Source organism: Cydia pomonella, chromosome 8 (assembly GCF_033807575.1).
Source record: "Cydia pomonella isolate Wapato2018A chromosome 8, ilCydPomo1, whole genome shotgun sequence".
NCBI lineage: Eukaryota > Metazoa > Arthropoda > Insecta > Lepidoptera > Tortricidae > Cydia > Cydia pomonella.
In genome coordinates this window covers 6,331,311-6,348,117 of record NC_084710.1, presented here as the reverse complement: position 1 = coordinate 6,348,117, position 16,807 = coordinate 6,331,311, and the positions used below count along the sequence as shown (strand labels likewise).

At 38.2% G+C, this 16,807-nt stretch overlaps 1 protein-coding gene across 1 annotated transcript; it reads left to right on the top strand.

The window, feature by feature from the left end:
* Nucleotides 1–1,486: 1,486 nt before the first annotated feature.
* Nucleotides 1,487–16,613, top strand: LOC133520432 (dnaJ homolog subfamily C member 8). Its single transcript, XM_061854834.1, has 6 exons — nucleotides 1,487–1,704; nucleotides 2,150–2,341; nucleotides 3,732–3,860; nucleotides 4,012–4,119; nucleotides 9,677–9,811; nucleotides 12,634–16,613. The coding sequence occupies exons 1-6, from the start codon at nucleotides 1,654–1,656 to the stop codon at nucleotides 12,757–12,759; spliced, it is 741 nt and encodes a 246-aa protein (XP_061710818.1). The 5' UTR covers nucleotides 1,487–1,653; the 3' UTR covers nucleotides 12,760–16,613.
* Nucleotides 16,614–16,807: the final 194 nt, after the last annotated feature.

The window sequence follows — 16,807 nt, the reverse complement described above, 5'->3', positions numbered from 1 at the left end:
TTAGCTGGCGTGTGCGGCGTGCTGGTGTTGGTGGATCCGATGTGTGGTGTGGTGTGCAGTGCTGGTCAGCTACTGGTGTAGAAGGGCTCGGGGCAAGTCCCGAGCCCACCTCTCCGGAGGTCTGGTGTTGTGTGATGCGGCGCGATGTCCCGAAGATGGTCGTGGCCGGCGTTGTCCGCGCGGTCAAACATGACCCGCGCGAGACGCTCGACGAACTCCTCCAGGCCGCGCCACTTCAGTGTCTCGGCGAGGGCTGCGTTGCTGACGTACCGCGGGCACTTGAGGATGGTCCACAGTGTGAGGGTCTCCTGGCGCCTCATCTTCTCCTTGTTTGACCTGGAACAGAAAGAGTACCAGGCAGGTGAAGCATATGTTACTCTTGAGCGTACGTAAGCTTTGTACAGACCAAGCTTGGTCCGTACAGGAAGCTTACTGCAGAAGACCGGGCGCAGACACATGCGAGCGACTTTCGCTCTTCGAACTGTGTCTGCGGCGTGCCGATCCATGTTGAGCCTCCTCTCTATGGTCACCCCCAGGTATTTCACTGAGGGCGACCATGTGAGCGGCTGAGCTAAAAGAGAAGGGGGATCGGGCAGGGCGGTAGTTCGCCCTGTGATGAGCGCTTGCGTTTTGCCCACATTGACTGATAGCCTCCATTTGGAGAGCCAGTCAGGAAGGGCGTCAAGCGTCGGCTGGATCTTGGAGACAGCGTGCGGCATCTTAAAAGATGACGCAAAGTAGGCGGCGTCGTCTGCGAAGAGGGCTAGCTGCGCTTGCCCATCGACAGGAATGTCGTCGGTGTAGCACGCATAGCATGCGGGCGACAGGCAGCTCCCCTGCGGGACGCCAGCCTGGATGCGGCGTTCCTGTGATACCGCGCTTTCCACTTGTACGTGGAAGCGGCGGTCTGCCAGGAAGGATGCGATGACTCTCACGATGCGGCGGGGTGCTGTGGACAGAGAAAGTTTGTATATTAGACCATCGTGGCACATGACGAGCGGCAACTAGTTTTATATAAACTCTATGACCGGCGGCCGGGGTTTTTTTAGCAGAGGGGAACGCCTGTTAATGGCCGGTCCATACTGGTTTACCGTCCAAGATTGTAAACGAGGTGTTGCTATTTGGTGAAGCGGGAAAATACTCTTTCTCGGGTCCGAAATCGGGTCTGATATCAGGTTTGATAGAGTTTGGATGTAATGGGCACATTAATGGTGTGTTGGATCGTGAACAGGCTGCTTTATTATTAAACACCGAAAATATTTTGTCTGTGGCATGCCAAGTATCTGCCAATAGTTGTCTATGGATTAAATAAAGCTGGATCACCACGTTAATCAACGTGAGTCTGTATATCTTGCTCTCTTTCTTATTAGTTGCAAACGAAAGAGACATCTAATGTAGGTCTCGCTTTGAACGTAGTGATACTAGTGATTATATGCTCTTTGGTCTTGCTAACGCGAATGTATCTCTATCATGTCATAACATTTTCATTGTCCGAGAGCGTGAAAAACTGACGCGACGAGAATCTCGGAATAATCAAACCAGTGATCTAACAATCATATTTCTCATTTAATTGTTACACAATGTTTTAATGAAATACGCAGTTAACAAAGATTCGTTATTTTCATAGTGATAAGTGCACTCCAATAAGTCAAGATGTCAGCTCACACGGTCCCTGTGGAGTCGTTTGATGAATTTTATACCGAGGTTAGTTCTGTTATATACTTTTACAAAACATACTATAGAATAACAAAATCGAAGACTGCTACTTCGTTACGTATCAATTTATTATTCAGATATTCTATGATATAAATTTACAATGTTTGCTTCCAGTGGCTCCGATGGTTCATGTACATTTGCACAACTTAATTTTGTTTTGATACATGCCATCGGCACACAACCCTTAGGTTACCCCAACGCCGATAGGCGAACAACTTAATTTTGCTTTATTACATTGAGCCTTAAATATATTAGACTCATTGAAAAATGGGCAATGAGAACTATTTAATAAGCAGGCAGGCAGTTTTATAAATTGATGTTGTCTGAATCCAGCGATCTTTAAGAAAATCGGTTTATTTTTGATCTGGTTAAGATTATCAGCCAAGACACTGGCATAAAATAAAATTTCTAAGTAATTACCATTTATTTCCAGGTGAAGGAGATAGAGAAGAGAGACTCGGTGTTGACACCAAAACAACAGATCGACAGGCTACTCCGCCCTGGCTCCACATATTTCAATCTGAACCCTTTTGAAGTGTTGCAGCTTGAACCTGACACATCACTTGATGAGATCAAGAAGAAGTACCGTAGGCTGTCCATCCTGGTCCATCCAGACAAAAACATGGTTAGTTTTTAGTTTATATACTTTTAAGTCCAGGTTTGAGGGGACGATTTATGCAGTCAGGTTGGCATTTGTTTCAATAGGTTTCAGCAGACTTATTTTTATAGATATATCAAAGTTGAGAAAAGCAATTACAATGTTTAAAACACAATAGCATACAAACAGGATTAATCAGAGCACCTCTTGATTTTTTTCTATTTTTATCATCTTATGAATGGTTGATTTGTACATGTACTGTGTTTAGTGTAAAACTCGTTGCACGGGATTGGATTTGCTCAGTTTAGGCGGTTACAGCCGTCAACATTTCGTTTTTATCCACAGATGGATTGGATAACAATTGGTGGCGACCCGAAGCTCCAGAATTTAGGTAAGGATTGAAAAAATGGGACTGATGCCAGAGAGAGTGAAGTGTTAGGAGAAACGGAGTTAGTTAAGGATACATTACCCTTAGTGTGGCAAGATGAGCCGGGAAATGTTTGATGAAGTCAATTAAATATAAATAAATGACAAAAAGTTATCATTCCTACAAATCAAAAATGATGTATGCTTCCTGAAGCAATGAATAAAATTGTGCTATCTTTTTCATTGCCAACAAAACTTGGTACTTAGTAGACAAAGGTATGAGATTTTTAAATGGCACCAAAATATACAAGCATAATACAGGATGTAATATAAAATAGTGGGGATCTGTCTAAGGGCATTTTCGGTATTGTGTTCTGATGAAGAAGTAGAAGAAAAAAATTTTGGATGCAAAAAAAAAAAAAAAATTCTTTGGGGCAGGTTGTGCGAGTTGGCCAACTCTATTAGATCTTTTTTTGATATAGCTAACATAAGAGTGGCAATTAAAGTTGTTAATTAATTTTGAATTCCTGAAATCATATTTTCTATAGTCTAAATAAATATTTATATAATGTTTAACAAAACAATGTGCAAATTTATTATTAGAACAAAAATTAATTTACCTGATGCTATTCTTTAAAATGATGGTAGGATGGTAGTGTTGATAGTCTATCAGCAAGGTACGCAAATTTGAAAACATGTGCAAGTTTGAACTGTAGGTAGTACAAATGAGTTTTAGGAACTTATTGTGCGAGATATCATTTGACCTTTACCAGGCTTATTTCAGTGAAAATATCGTAAGGAAACCAGACTAATTAACTGACATGAGAGAAACAAGGCCCTTTTAAAGCGCAAAAATGTGAGTGTAAGCCTCCATGATGCTCAATTGTCCTTGATTCTGGTTCAGAAATAAATACAAAAAGAGGGTTATGTTGTTTCTAACCTACATTGCATAATGGTTAGTGGTCTAGTTTCTCATGTCAGTTACTAGTCATACCAAAAAATGCATAAGCAAAGGAATATTAATTGATGAGAGGATTGTGTCTCATTGCAGGATGATTCGGAACGGGCGCAACAGGCATTTGAGATAGTAAACAGAGCGTGGAAAACCCTGGAAAATGATGACACCAGGAAGAAGTGTTTGGATATCTATCAGGAGGCTAAGGAACGCACTGAACATATGGTGAGATTTTAGCTATAAATGCTTACAAGACTCAGACACATGAAAGATAAAAAATATATTTATAATGTTGTTGTTGTTGTCCTTTCTGTTGGTTATTGATTATAATAATTATTATTATAAATATTAACCATTGTTCTTTCAATACTTTCAGATAGAACAGAAGAGGAAAAAACAGAGAAAGGAGTCTCGGCAAGCTGAGGGCATACCCGAAGATGATCCTGTCAAGTTCAAACATGCGGTTTATGTCATGACTATGAAGGTATATACTATTATTAGTATGCTGCTCTGCTAAGCTGATTAAAAATATCTCAAATGAAAATTGAATGCAAACAAACTTTAACCTCTGTGTTTGTCTATTAAGTAAACAATTTTTTCTATTCTATACTACACGACTGAGGTTTGAACCAACGGTACACAGATTGATTGAGTAAGATGTCTCAAATCTACTGACTATTTTGTGCTTCGTATTTGACATCTTAACGAGATGCGCCATACATTTTGCGGTAACTCTGATTGTCAAAAGTTGATCGTTGACAATTCAGTGACCACAAAACATGGCGCAGTACAGCACCATCTGTTATGGATGTCAAACTAATTGTAAGTAGCACGTTTTTATCTTAGACTTTACCCCTATTACAATCAATACTACTTTATAGATATTTGTTTTTGCATTGGGCTTAGAGGGCAGTCTGATTTGCTATGAGTTTACCAATACTGTGTTCTACCCTCGCTATATGATATCACTGTAATTGATGTTGTACTGACTAGTGCACAAGGCCTTGCAGAATTCATTTTGGAATTTTGAATTTCATATGATTGACACCACAGAATAAATAATAGTACTACTGTACAGAAATGACACTTCCTACAAGACCGAAGTTTAACAGCAATTCAGGGGCAATTAATGTACACTATCTCTTTCGGGGGTTCAGGGGCTCTATTTAGGGTTGTCAAAATGCAAGTCATTATCTTATCTGTGGTCGTGCACGCAAAGGGACGTCAAGTTGTGCTAATCCTAATAATTGCTCGAAGCAATGGTGAGCCGAACGAAGCCGGGAAAAGCTGAAAGGAGGAGTGTTGCCCCACTGCCGACATATATTTATTAATGTGCCCCGCCCGCAGCTCTGAATATGTCCCAATACACATTTCCCGCTTATAAAATAAAACTTGTGATTAGCTAAAATAGAATTCTGTAAGTCAAAACCTCATGCGCGGCACCCGTAACCGTCCGTTACGGTATACGGTTCAATTTTTAATGGTTAATGGTTAATTCTAATTAACGTTCGGCCAACACGGCATTACAATATATGTCGATGTTAACATTCGCGCAGTACAGTTGAGTCGCTCGGGAATGGTGTATCGTGGGGTCATTTTTGAGCTCTAGTCAGTCTTTTATAGTTATTCTAGTTCCTTGCTAATAGGGGGTACTATAAAGTAACTTATACATACTATGCAGTAAACAGTTTTTTGAGAAGTTTTCACTATGACATTGATGCATCATGGCGCTCTGTTTACAGAAGGCCTAATCGCGAATATGTAAGAGTGATAGAGAGGCAGATAACAAAATTTATATTTTTGTGTTTCGCGGTAGGCCGTCAGTATGTGCTAGCTAGCGGTCTCTCTCTACGCAATCAATCAATCAATCAAAACGTTTATTCTGTAAATAGGCTTAAGCTAGCACTTTCACATGTCATCTTATAACTATATATATATTCTATTTTAACATAAATGCATCCTTATCTTCTAAGAATTCCTTAAAAGTATAATAAGCTTTTTGTAAAAGCTGTCGTTTCACAATTGACTTGAATTTATTCATTGACAATTTCGTTAAGTTAGATGGTAACTTATTATAAAAGCGCACACTGTTCCCCATAAACGACATATTATTTACTCTATTTAAACGGAATCTTGGAATCACCAATTTATTTTTATTTCTAGTATTATAATTGTGTATGTCACTATTCAATTTAAACATTTCAATATTTTTTCTTACATACATTATATTTTCGTAAATATATTGGGAAGCAACAGTGAGAATATTGATTTCTTTAAATTTCTCTTTAAGAGACACTCTTGTGCCTATATTATATATGTTACGTACAGCACGTTTCTGTAAAACAAAGATTGAATTAATGTCAGCGGCTTTGCCCCATAATAAAATGCCGTAAGACATGACGCTATGGAAATATCCAAAATACACCAGCCGTGCTGTCTCAACATCTGTAAGTTGACGGATCCTTTTAACTGCGTATGCTGCTGAACTTAGTCTACTTGCCAGTGTAGAAATGTGCGTTCCCCACTGTAATTTTGAATCCAAGGATAAGCCTAGAAAAACAGCTTCATCTTCAAAATCTAATATTTCGTCTTTTAAAACAACCTGTGCGTCACTCGTGTGCTGGACATTAGGTAAAGAAAATCTAACACATTTCGTTTTCTTGGCATTGAGAAGTAAATTATTAGTAGTAAACCAATCAACTACAGAGGACAATACATCATTTATTTCACTTAAATCACTCTGTTTCCTTTTTACTTTGAATATAACAGATGTGTCATCAGCAAAGAGAACCAACTTATGCTTTTCATTAACTATATAAGGCAAATCATTAATATAAACGAGAAACAAGAATGGGCCAAGAATAGATCCTTGGGGGACGCCCATTGAAGTAATAGACCCCGACGACTTAGTTTTATTTATGTCTACTTTCTGAATTCTGTTTATAAGATAGGACCAGATGAGATCAAGAGCCTTGCACTTCACGCCATAGTGGTTTAACTTGCGAATAAGAGTGTCATGATCAACACAGTCGAAGGCCTTCGACAGATCGCAAAACACGCCTATTGCATCTAGTTGTTGTTCCCATGCTTCAAATATGTGTTTGATTAAGGTGGTGCCTGCATCTGTCGTTGACCTGCCCCGTGTAAATCCAAACTGATCTTTATAGAATAGTTTATTAACGTTAAAATGTGATAGCAATTGATCCAGAATGATTCTTTCAAAGATTTTACTTATTGCCGGTAGAATAGACACGGGCCTAAAATTTGTAGGGTCTTTTTTTGATCCGGATTTAAATAATGGAACGACTCGACTGTGCTTCATTAGATCGGGAAAAACTCCCGTATCAACACAAGTATTGAAAATCATGGCCAAGTGAGGTGCCATAGCATCCACTATCGATTGCAATACTTTTACCGATAGGCCCCAAATATCTTCAGTCTTTTTTAAATTTAATGTCCTAAACGCTTTTACGACTGTTTGCGATGTAACATATTTAAAGCAGAAACTCGTTGGGCATTCCGGCACATTGGCTTTTAGCACATTTTCGGCCATAGAAGAGGACGAGTTAAGCGATCTAGTCGTTTCAATGGGGATATTTGTGAAGAAACGTTCAAATTCATTTGCGACGTCTACATCTGATTTTACTAATTTATCACCTACTTTTAGGGTAAAATTATGATCACGTGATTTTGCTTTAGCAGTCTCACTACTAATAATTCTCCACACGGTTTTGACTTTGTCGTTTGAGTCTTTTATTCTGCGTGCAAAATATTTGGATTTAGCCATAGCGCATATTTTTTTAAATAATTTACTATATGATTTAACATATTCATTGAAATTGGTGTCACTATTTACTCTTAATGCATATAGTTCATACAGCCTATTTCTAGATTTGTGTATTCCAGGAGTAGCCCACTCATCAAAACTTACCCTATCCTTGCGCTTAACTTTTTTAACTTTGAAACATGCATTAAATTCAGTTTCTATACAGTTAAACAATTTAGAATAATACAAATTAGGGTCCTCTATACATGGTTCAAGTAATTGAAGTTGAGATTTTATGTTATTATTAAAAGTTACCAACCTCTTTTCTGTGACCGGTCTGTAAAAAATCTCTAGGGGTATTTCTTCCACCTTACTATTGAAACATGCTAGTTGACCAAAGTGATCAGAGCCCAACTTGTTAAAAACCAGCTTATCGATCGGGTCCTTCGTGCAAAAGATATTGTCTATGCAGGTTGCAGTGGTGTCCGTAACTCTCGTGGGTTCACAAAAAAGATTTACTAAGTTGTAGGACTTAAATAAATGTATTATACTGGACGATGTGCTGGATACTTCTAATAGATTTATATTAAAATCCCCACAAACTACAATACATTTTTGGCTGTTAAAAACTTTATTTAGGGCTTCCTCCATTATTGACTCGAATAGAGTGAAGTCCGCAGACGGCGGCCTATATACACAAATTATTATAAATTGATCTAGTTCTGCACAAGACAACTCAATTGTTTTCTCGACCGACAAGCGAACTACATCTTTCCGTTCTTTACATTTAAGATTTTTATTTATAATTATAAGAGATCCCCCACGAATACATTTCTGTCTAGAAAAATAGCTCACAACAGTGTGATTTTTAAAATTAAACATAATTTCGTGGCTTTTGAGCCAGTGTTCCGTAACACAAAGGACATGTACATTACAATTGTCAATAAATAAATCCACCTCCAGTTCCTTACTAGCTAGCCCCTGAATATTTTGATGAGCAACATTAATTGTCGGCTTATTATTTTTATTAATTACTGAGCTATCGGGCTCCGGCGGAAGCGGGCGGCTGCCTGGTCCGGGACGGCGCGCAGTGGGGCGCGCGGCCACGGTCTTAGGCGCTGTCAACGCATTTAGTTTAAAGTAGGCGCAGCCGGCGCGCTGTCGCCTGGCTCCGCGCTACTGCCGTACGGTTTGTCCTTCGTTATGCTATTCATAACGGGATCAATGTTATACGCTAATAGCTTAGCACAAACAGAAATATACTTCCTGGGAAGGTGCGAATATTCGCGAGTCAGAACAAAAGTTCCGTCAATAAACTTATTCGTATCGAAATATGATACTTTATTATGATATACTGCCAGTCTATGTAAGATTGAGTTCAAAAAATAAATGTCATTGTTTCGTTCGAGTGATAATGTGTTTGAATAAGGAAACGCGCAAACAATTATCTTTCTAATATTTTTTTTTGAGATTTTTATTATGGTTTCGGTAAAAACGCTCAAGTTGTGTTTATTTACATTCGAACTGTCACTCAAATACACTACCAACGTTGAGTGTTCGTCAAACGATTCGGCGGCGATTTGTTCGCTAATACGTTTTAGAGAGGTATTCGGCATACAATTATTGATCACAACTTGATTCAGCAGGTCATGCATTATCACACCTAGCCCTATACCTACCCGGTCAGTATATAACACAGTCTTACGAATGGGAGTTCTCACACATGAGTCATGAGGCGCCGAGGCGCGCGGAGGCGCGGGGACGCTGGGGGGTGCTACGTCGCACTTGCACTCGTAGCTCGAGTTCGAATCGTCCCTTTGTTTAGATGCGCACACGACCGGTACTGGAAGGGACGCCTGTAGCGATGGCGGCTGTGGCGCATGTATCGGCAATACTGCGCTATGGCTAACTCGGGGCGATGATGGTACTATGGGTTCCAACTCTAAACTTTCAGTACTTTTTTGAGCAATTTCAACATTATTGTCTGTATTTAAACATTTCCTGACTAATGAATCGAACTGTTTCATGTTTTCGTTACCTACATCCGTCAACTGATTTATATATATCTCTAACCGCGTCTTTTCGCTGCAGCATTGACTGTATTTAGTGGATTGGTCATTAAGAGACATTTCCAAATCGTTGATTCTATTTGACTTGACGTGAAGTTCATCAGCCTGGGTTTCGAGTTGGCTGGGTTTCGCAGAGTTTTTTGTAATATTCCCTATTATATAGAAAGCAATGTTTGTGTTTACTAGTTTTTTATTGCCTTTTCCAGTTGTTCGCGGACATGGAGCGCAAGCGGCAGCATCTGGAAACGCGCGACCAGGAGGAGCGGAAGCGGAAGCGGGAAGCGGAAATCGAACAGGAGGAACAACTTTCCATGGAGAAGGAGTGGGCTAAGAACTTTGAGGTATTTTTTAATCCATGTAAATAAAAATCGTAGAGGGCATAGACAAGATTATATTAAGGTGCCGTAAGTTCAGGTCCTTATCCGAACGCCGAGCACTGAGCGGACGGCCGTGCGTGCCCGGCGTCGCGGATATCATTGTTAGTTTTGACGTCAAAAGAAATCAATTAGGATCAAAAATAAAATTAGGCATTTTTAGAAGCAAATTAAAATTGCTATGTTAATAGCTTTCGTGCAAAAATGCTTACAAAATTTTGATGTTGCGATTTAGACGTTCCAGAGTTTTTGGAAATTCGTACCTCTTTTTTTACATAATAATAATAATACGGTTGTCAAAAAATATGATTAGCAGTCTTGAAGTCTTTCTCTAGTAACTTCATCGATTCGAAACCTTATTAAATAATTTTCGCTCGATAGAAAAAAAAAATAGTGTAATACGCACCATTCATATTTGTAACTATTTTTGCACAAAACTATTAGCATGAAAGTTGCTTCTGAAATTCGTAAAGTCAGTTTTTATCGGACTAATAAATTGCTTTTTTCGTTGAAAAGAACAATTCAATAACAATGATATCCGTGACGTCTTACACTCACATCTTATTTCTTATTTTCATCCTGTTACCCGCTGCTGGGCTTGAATCATTTTGTTCCACTGACTCCGGTCCTGGGCGGGCTGGGCAGCCTCCTCCGCCCCGCCCCCGACCCGCGGCTCCCGCCCCACGGGGCGGCGCCAACTAGATTTACCGACCGTGTTTCCGTTTGCCGGGCATCTGCCAGGTCAGGGCCACTTTGAACGGGTGGGTGTCAGGCTTCCCGAGAATATGCCCAATCCAATGCCATTTGCGCTTTTGGATCTCCTTGTGTACGGATATTTTATCCGGTTATTCTCCATATGTCAGCGTTTGTGATCCAAAAGTTAGACCAAAAGATGCGCAGAATTTGCCTTAAGTAATTGTTCACAAATACTTAAGGCAAATACATACGCTTAATTAAAAACATATATTCGAATAGCACAGCACAAATAAAATTAGAACAGTTGGTGAAGAGTTTCCAATAGCTAGGGGGGTAAGACAAGGAGACCCATTGTCACCTAAACTATTTTCTGCCTTACTGGAGGACATATTTAGACACCTTCAATGGGATACACTTGGCATAAATATTAACGGCAGGACACTTAACCACTTGAGGTTTGCTGACGATTTAGTCCTGGTAACTGTCAACGCTCAGACGCTCCAACACATGCTACAACAGCTGACAGAGGCAAGCAGAATAGTCGCACTAACCATAAATAAATCAAAAACGAACATAATGACAAACAGAGAAGAAAGGATCATGGTAGTAGATATTAAATATGTACAGAACTATACTTACCTAGGACAAATTATATCATTCAGAGACCAGACGACTTTAGAAGTAGAGCAAAGTGTATCAAGTGCTTGGAAAAGATTCTGGTCACTTAAGGAGATACTTAAGAGTAAGCACTTTCCAATGTCAGCCAAGAAAAAAGTTTTTAACTTGTGTATCCTCCCATGTAGAGGTGTACCCGCTCCGTCTTTAAAAAGAGCGCTCCGATCTCGGTCAATCGGTCAAAGGAACTAGTTCGCTCTTTTATTTTTAGTTCAGGAGCAAATATCAATCAAATAAACAAAGCGAGAGCGTGAGCTAGCGACTTTCTTGACCTTGATTCATTCCGATCATTCGCTCCCGACCGATTTGTTACTAGGTACTCACTGACGTACCGACTACTGACCTAAAGGACCGAGACCGATTAAGAGCGCTTAAGATGAACTAGTTCCTTTCGGTCCGTGGTGGGATTTCATTCCTTTTAGTTCTTCGGTCCTGACCGACTCAAGCCTACTCCCATGTATAACCTATGGTTGCCAAACTTGGGCAACTGACACAAAAACATCTCCAAAAGCTTAGAATCTGCCAAAGAGGAATAGAAAGAACATCAGATTAAAAGATCGTAAAAGAGTAGAAAACAAAGCTAGGCGACGTAATTAAGAAAGTGAGAAAGTTAAAATGGCAATGGACAGGACATATGACACGGGATAGTAAGGAAAAATGGACCAAAATAATTACAGACTGGCAACCACGAGACTGTAACAGAAAAAGAGGTAGACCAATTAAAAGGTGGATGGATGACATCAAGTCTATACGGGGCGCCACCTGGACCAGGAAAGCCATTAATAGAAAGGAATGGAAACAGCTGGGAGAGGCCTATGTGTCAGAAGACACGCTGAATACTAATCCGGACAATCCGATGTGTTAGTTTTCAAGTAATCTTGTTTATAAATGTAATATAATACTGTTTTAGTTTTGGCAATAATGGCTTTTATGATTATGATTTGTTCACAAACACTTGGAGTTTTCTCATTAGATCTTTGCGGACAAACCAGGTTTCGCACCTTCACGGTATCATAGCCTTTACATTTGAATTGAACATCCTTACTTTACTTGTCCTAGTCAGGGCAGAGCAGTTCCGACGATGAGGAGAACTCATTACACCTTAACAAAAACACAATGTAGCTCTATTATTGTGACAGATACTTGAACGCGAACTTTAGAGATATATAGTTCGTGTCATCCACGATGACGCGCAGATTTGTCAAATCTAACCTTTAATAACATGACATTACAAGTCAAGACACGCGTCTTCATGAATGACACGATCAATATATGTTTGGATATGTTTTCCGGGATGGCAGATACTTTTGGTGCCTTGTTTCCTCCGCTACTATTGATGCTGTCTGTACATGACTGTTGTGTGTTCTTTTGCTTATTTGTACGTGTGGACTCTATTGACTTTTTTCATATTTTTGCAGGAATCTCGACAAAACCGCGTGGACAGCTGGAAGACCTTCCAGTCCGGCAGCGGTGGGGAAAAGAAGAAGAAGAAGAAAAACATGATGAACTTCAAGCCGCCCAAGCCTAAGCCAGAGAGCAGATAACTTCCAGCCGTATAATACGTTAGTTTTACTCTAGTTTTAGTGGTCGTGTGAGGTTTGATTAGTGGACTGGTGAGAGTCAAGAATATTTTCGTTGTCTTGTTGTCTGGCCTAAAAAAGTGTTAATCTCTAGCGGTCCTCGATACAAGAAAAATTGGCAGTCAAATTTGAATCAATGGTATTAGAAAATAGAATTGAAATTGTTTTGATATAAAATCGAACGAAACAAAACAAAGCAACTCTGTTCAATTTAATAATGATTCTAATTTAATTGGACGTAATTTGTACTAGTATTCTATGGGTGGTTTATCAAATTTTTTTTCATATTAATTATAATGATACCACATGATACACAAAAAATTGTGACGGAATGATCAGAAACAAGACAATGAAATTTTTTTTTTATCCAATTCTCGAGTATTTTATGAGCCCGAATGAAGAAGAAAAAAAATGTATTTGAAGCTCTTCAAGGGTTTCAACCTACAACAGCAAACCAATTCTGTTGATATTTTTTTAAGTTTCTACCTATACATAGATAGATGCGCTATCAGAACGCCTCCATTAACAATATTTGTTAACATTTATGTATTGTAACTATGGTTAAAATGTAAAAATAAGATTGGTTCAAAAGTGACTAGAGTTTTTAGGATAGGTTTAAAATAATAGAAAAAAATTACTCAAACTTCTCTTATTACCTTCGTACTTTTCACGAGTGTCTCAACTACCTTATCCCAAGAGCTCGGGCCTTTTTGGAAGTCTTCACTAGGCTACGGTGACCACTTACAAGTGCCAGCATTATAACACCACTGTTCAAATTGATCATATAAGCTTAGCACGACCATGTTGTTAATGTAGAAACGTCGATTTAATTTAATATCTCAAAAGCTACTTTTGAATTAAAATAAAGTGATACAATACAATACAAATATAATTTTTCGTTTATTTATTTTACGAACGAAATCTCATGAAATATGTACAATGATGATGACCATTACAAAAATGCATATCGTTAGGTGACAACCAAAATGTTATTGAATAAAAAAACAACCTTGTTTTATTATGTAAACGAGATGGCGCTGTACAGCTCCATACATTTTGTGGTAACTCTTGATTGTCAATAGTTGACGTTTGACTGACTGCAAAACAGATCTATTTTGGATGTCAAACTAAGGGGCACGTTTTTTTCTTAGTCTATTACTATTACAATCAATTCTCTTTGCTATAAGTATAGGGTTTAAGTATGGCTCTGAACTTGTGGTAGTAATTTGTGAGATTTGGTTGTCACATTAAGATATAACCTTGCCTTTCACGCAATTTTATTAAAAATAAACAAACTAAAGCACGCAAAATATGCCACAACAAATAAAATACAATCTTTATATTATAATGATTAATTCAATAGATTCAGAATTGTTTGATTTGTTTACGTCAAGTTAAATAGGTATGGGCTACAAAATAAGAATTTTGTAAATTTGTTACAAAATAGTATTGAGATTATAATTTCACTGTTGGCTTCCAGGCGAATACGTTTTAGAACGTAACTTAAAGTTAACTATAGTGAAATATCCGAATGATCATTTGTAGTACAATAATTGATAAAAGTGCTGAATGTCATCACAAACATATCTTTAACACATTGCTAGTAGACGGTGCATTGGGGAAATATTGGAAATACGCCAATTTCGAAAATTATAAATATCTACTGTGCAAGTTGCAACGCTTAACAAAGTCGGTGCTCCAAGTAGACAATTGAGGCTTTCCAAATTAAGTTTTCGAAGTTACCCCATTCCCCTTTTATAGAAGTGGTAAAAATTGACTTTCAATTTGTATAAGCTGGTGTCTCGCAGGCCCTACAACAATCCTCATAGACACTTCTTTAGCAACAGAGAGGTCAAATCTTGGAACAAACTCCCAGAGGATATAGAATCGGCTCAAAGTGTCAATAATTTAAGAATAGATTAGATAAGCACAAAGCAAATTCTACTCAACACTAAAAATGTTATTGATGACTCTGGATACATGCATTATCATTTTTTTCAACTGCCTGCCTGCTTTACAAATAATAATAATTTGTTTGCATACTTATAAAAGTCAATTCCAATGCATTTTTTCGAGTCGAGTCACCGCACTGTTGTGAAACGACGCTATACTTGTGGTTGAACATGTTTTTTTTTTCGACAAAAGAATAGTAAAATTTAGTAGGGATACTCCTGAACAGTTTCCCTAGATTTTTACTAAACTTCATAGATTTTTGTTACGACTTACGACAGTAAAAAGTTATTGTCGAAAATGGTCACAGCCACAAGTATGGCATCTTTCCATAGTGCACCATCTGAATCTGAAGGATGTGTGTTTTCTCAGATAAAAGGTACCTTACTCATCAATAAAACTATTGGCATAGTTGCAATTGGAAATCATCCTCATTGAAAAGGAATCAATGTCTCCTTGTACATTTTGAATGAGGACGTCACATATCTAAAATGTTATTGCACCTTATTGGAAATATGAATTAATTGCCTTATTTAACCGAGTCCTTTTATCAGCGCTCAATATGTGTTGATCACTGAATAGTACAACAAATTATACATGTTATACATATTTTTAAGATTGTAATATCCACAATAACAAAGATAATTTGAAATAGACCTGGATTGTCAAAAAAAACTTTGTTTCGACAGTAAATTTACTGCCATCTTTCGACACACATTTAAAACTTTTAGAACGCCATTTGACTTTGATCGGCGCCATCGCTCGAAACGATGCCGCTATACCTTTGGCCACCAGATGGCGCGACTTTTTGTTATTTAACAAATTTAACTCAATTCAGTGAAAGAATAAGGATCAAAGTCAAATGGCGTTATAAAAGTTTTAACAATGCGTCGAAAGATGTCAGTAAATTTACTGTGGCTACAAAGTTTTCTTAGACAATCCGCCTCTATTTCAAATCCTCTTTGACAATAGTAATAGACTTAACTAAGACACTATCGCCTTCTGAATCAAAGCAATACATCGTATGTACATACTGTAAGAGCTATTTATAATATAGAACCCTTTTGGCTGCGTTTCGACCAGAGATGTGCGAGGATGCGTAGCGATGCGATCAGCCTGCAGCAGTTATTCTATGCGCACATCTCTGGTCGAAACGCAGCCTGACACTGCGTCTTTGATCGCTTCAAATCCTATATTCTCATAAGGCCCACGGTCCTACCCGTAGTATGTACAGTCAGCATCAAAAGTAGCGGATCAAACAAGGTTTCAAAAGTATCTACCATTCTGTAACAGCGTAACAAAAGCTAATGGTTCTATATGTAGAACAATTTAGACTGTAAAAGATATACTTTTGAAAGTAAATTTTAGAGAATTATCTTTATTTGGAAAAGTTATCCGGAATATCAGATACTTTTGGCGCGTTGTTTCATCCGCTACTATTGATGCTGACTGTACTAATTACTTAAATGTAATTTAAACCATTCTCAATTGAAACAGTTGCATTTTTTTTGTACCGTTCAATTTCAAAAAAAAAACCTTATTTCCTTTACTATTGATTTCAAATTTAACATGCTTTTTTTATATGGAGGGCCTTAGGAGGTACAGGGAAATTTCACACGGACGTTGTGTGTTTGCTTAGCTCAGAATGAATATGTGATAATTTTAATTTACAATTAGATGTTATTTCCCAATGGCCACCAGGCGAGCGCCATAGTCACACAGCCATCAGCTTTTGAGAAACACGCAGTGTGGAAGGGTTCTTAGTTATTGTTAACCAAAACGTAAAGAATATACAGTTGCCCGCTTTGGGATCATTTCAGTTTATGTGAAGTGTAGTTCAAATTGCTGTATATACATTCTGATTGAAATGTGTGTTTTATTTGTACACTAATTTTCCTTCGCGGCTTCGTCCGAGTCGAATGATGATCATGATTGATAAAAACTACCCTATTACTATTTCTGTCCTTCCCCGGGCCTCATACTATGTCCATACCACAATCAATTATTTTTGGGTAATAATTGAAAAATGATAGTTACTTTTGCCAACTTTTATTATCAATCG

Excerpts from the sequence above, each read along its gene's own strand:
- LOC133520432 (XM_061854834.1), top strand. The coding sequence starts at position 1,654 with ATGTCAGCTCACACGGTCCCTGTGGAGTCGTTTGATGAATTTTATACC. Across the intron at positions 2,342-3,731 it reads TCCATCCAGACAAAAACATG|GATGATTCGGAACGGGCGCA; the intron begins GTTAGTTTTTAG and ends GTCTCATTGCAG. Across the intron at positions 4,120-9,676 it reads TTTATGTCATGACTATGAAG|TTGTTCGCGGACATGGAGCG; the intron begins GTATATACTATT and ends TGCCTTTTCCAG.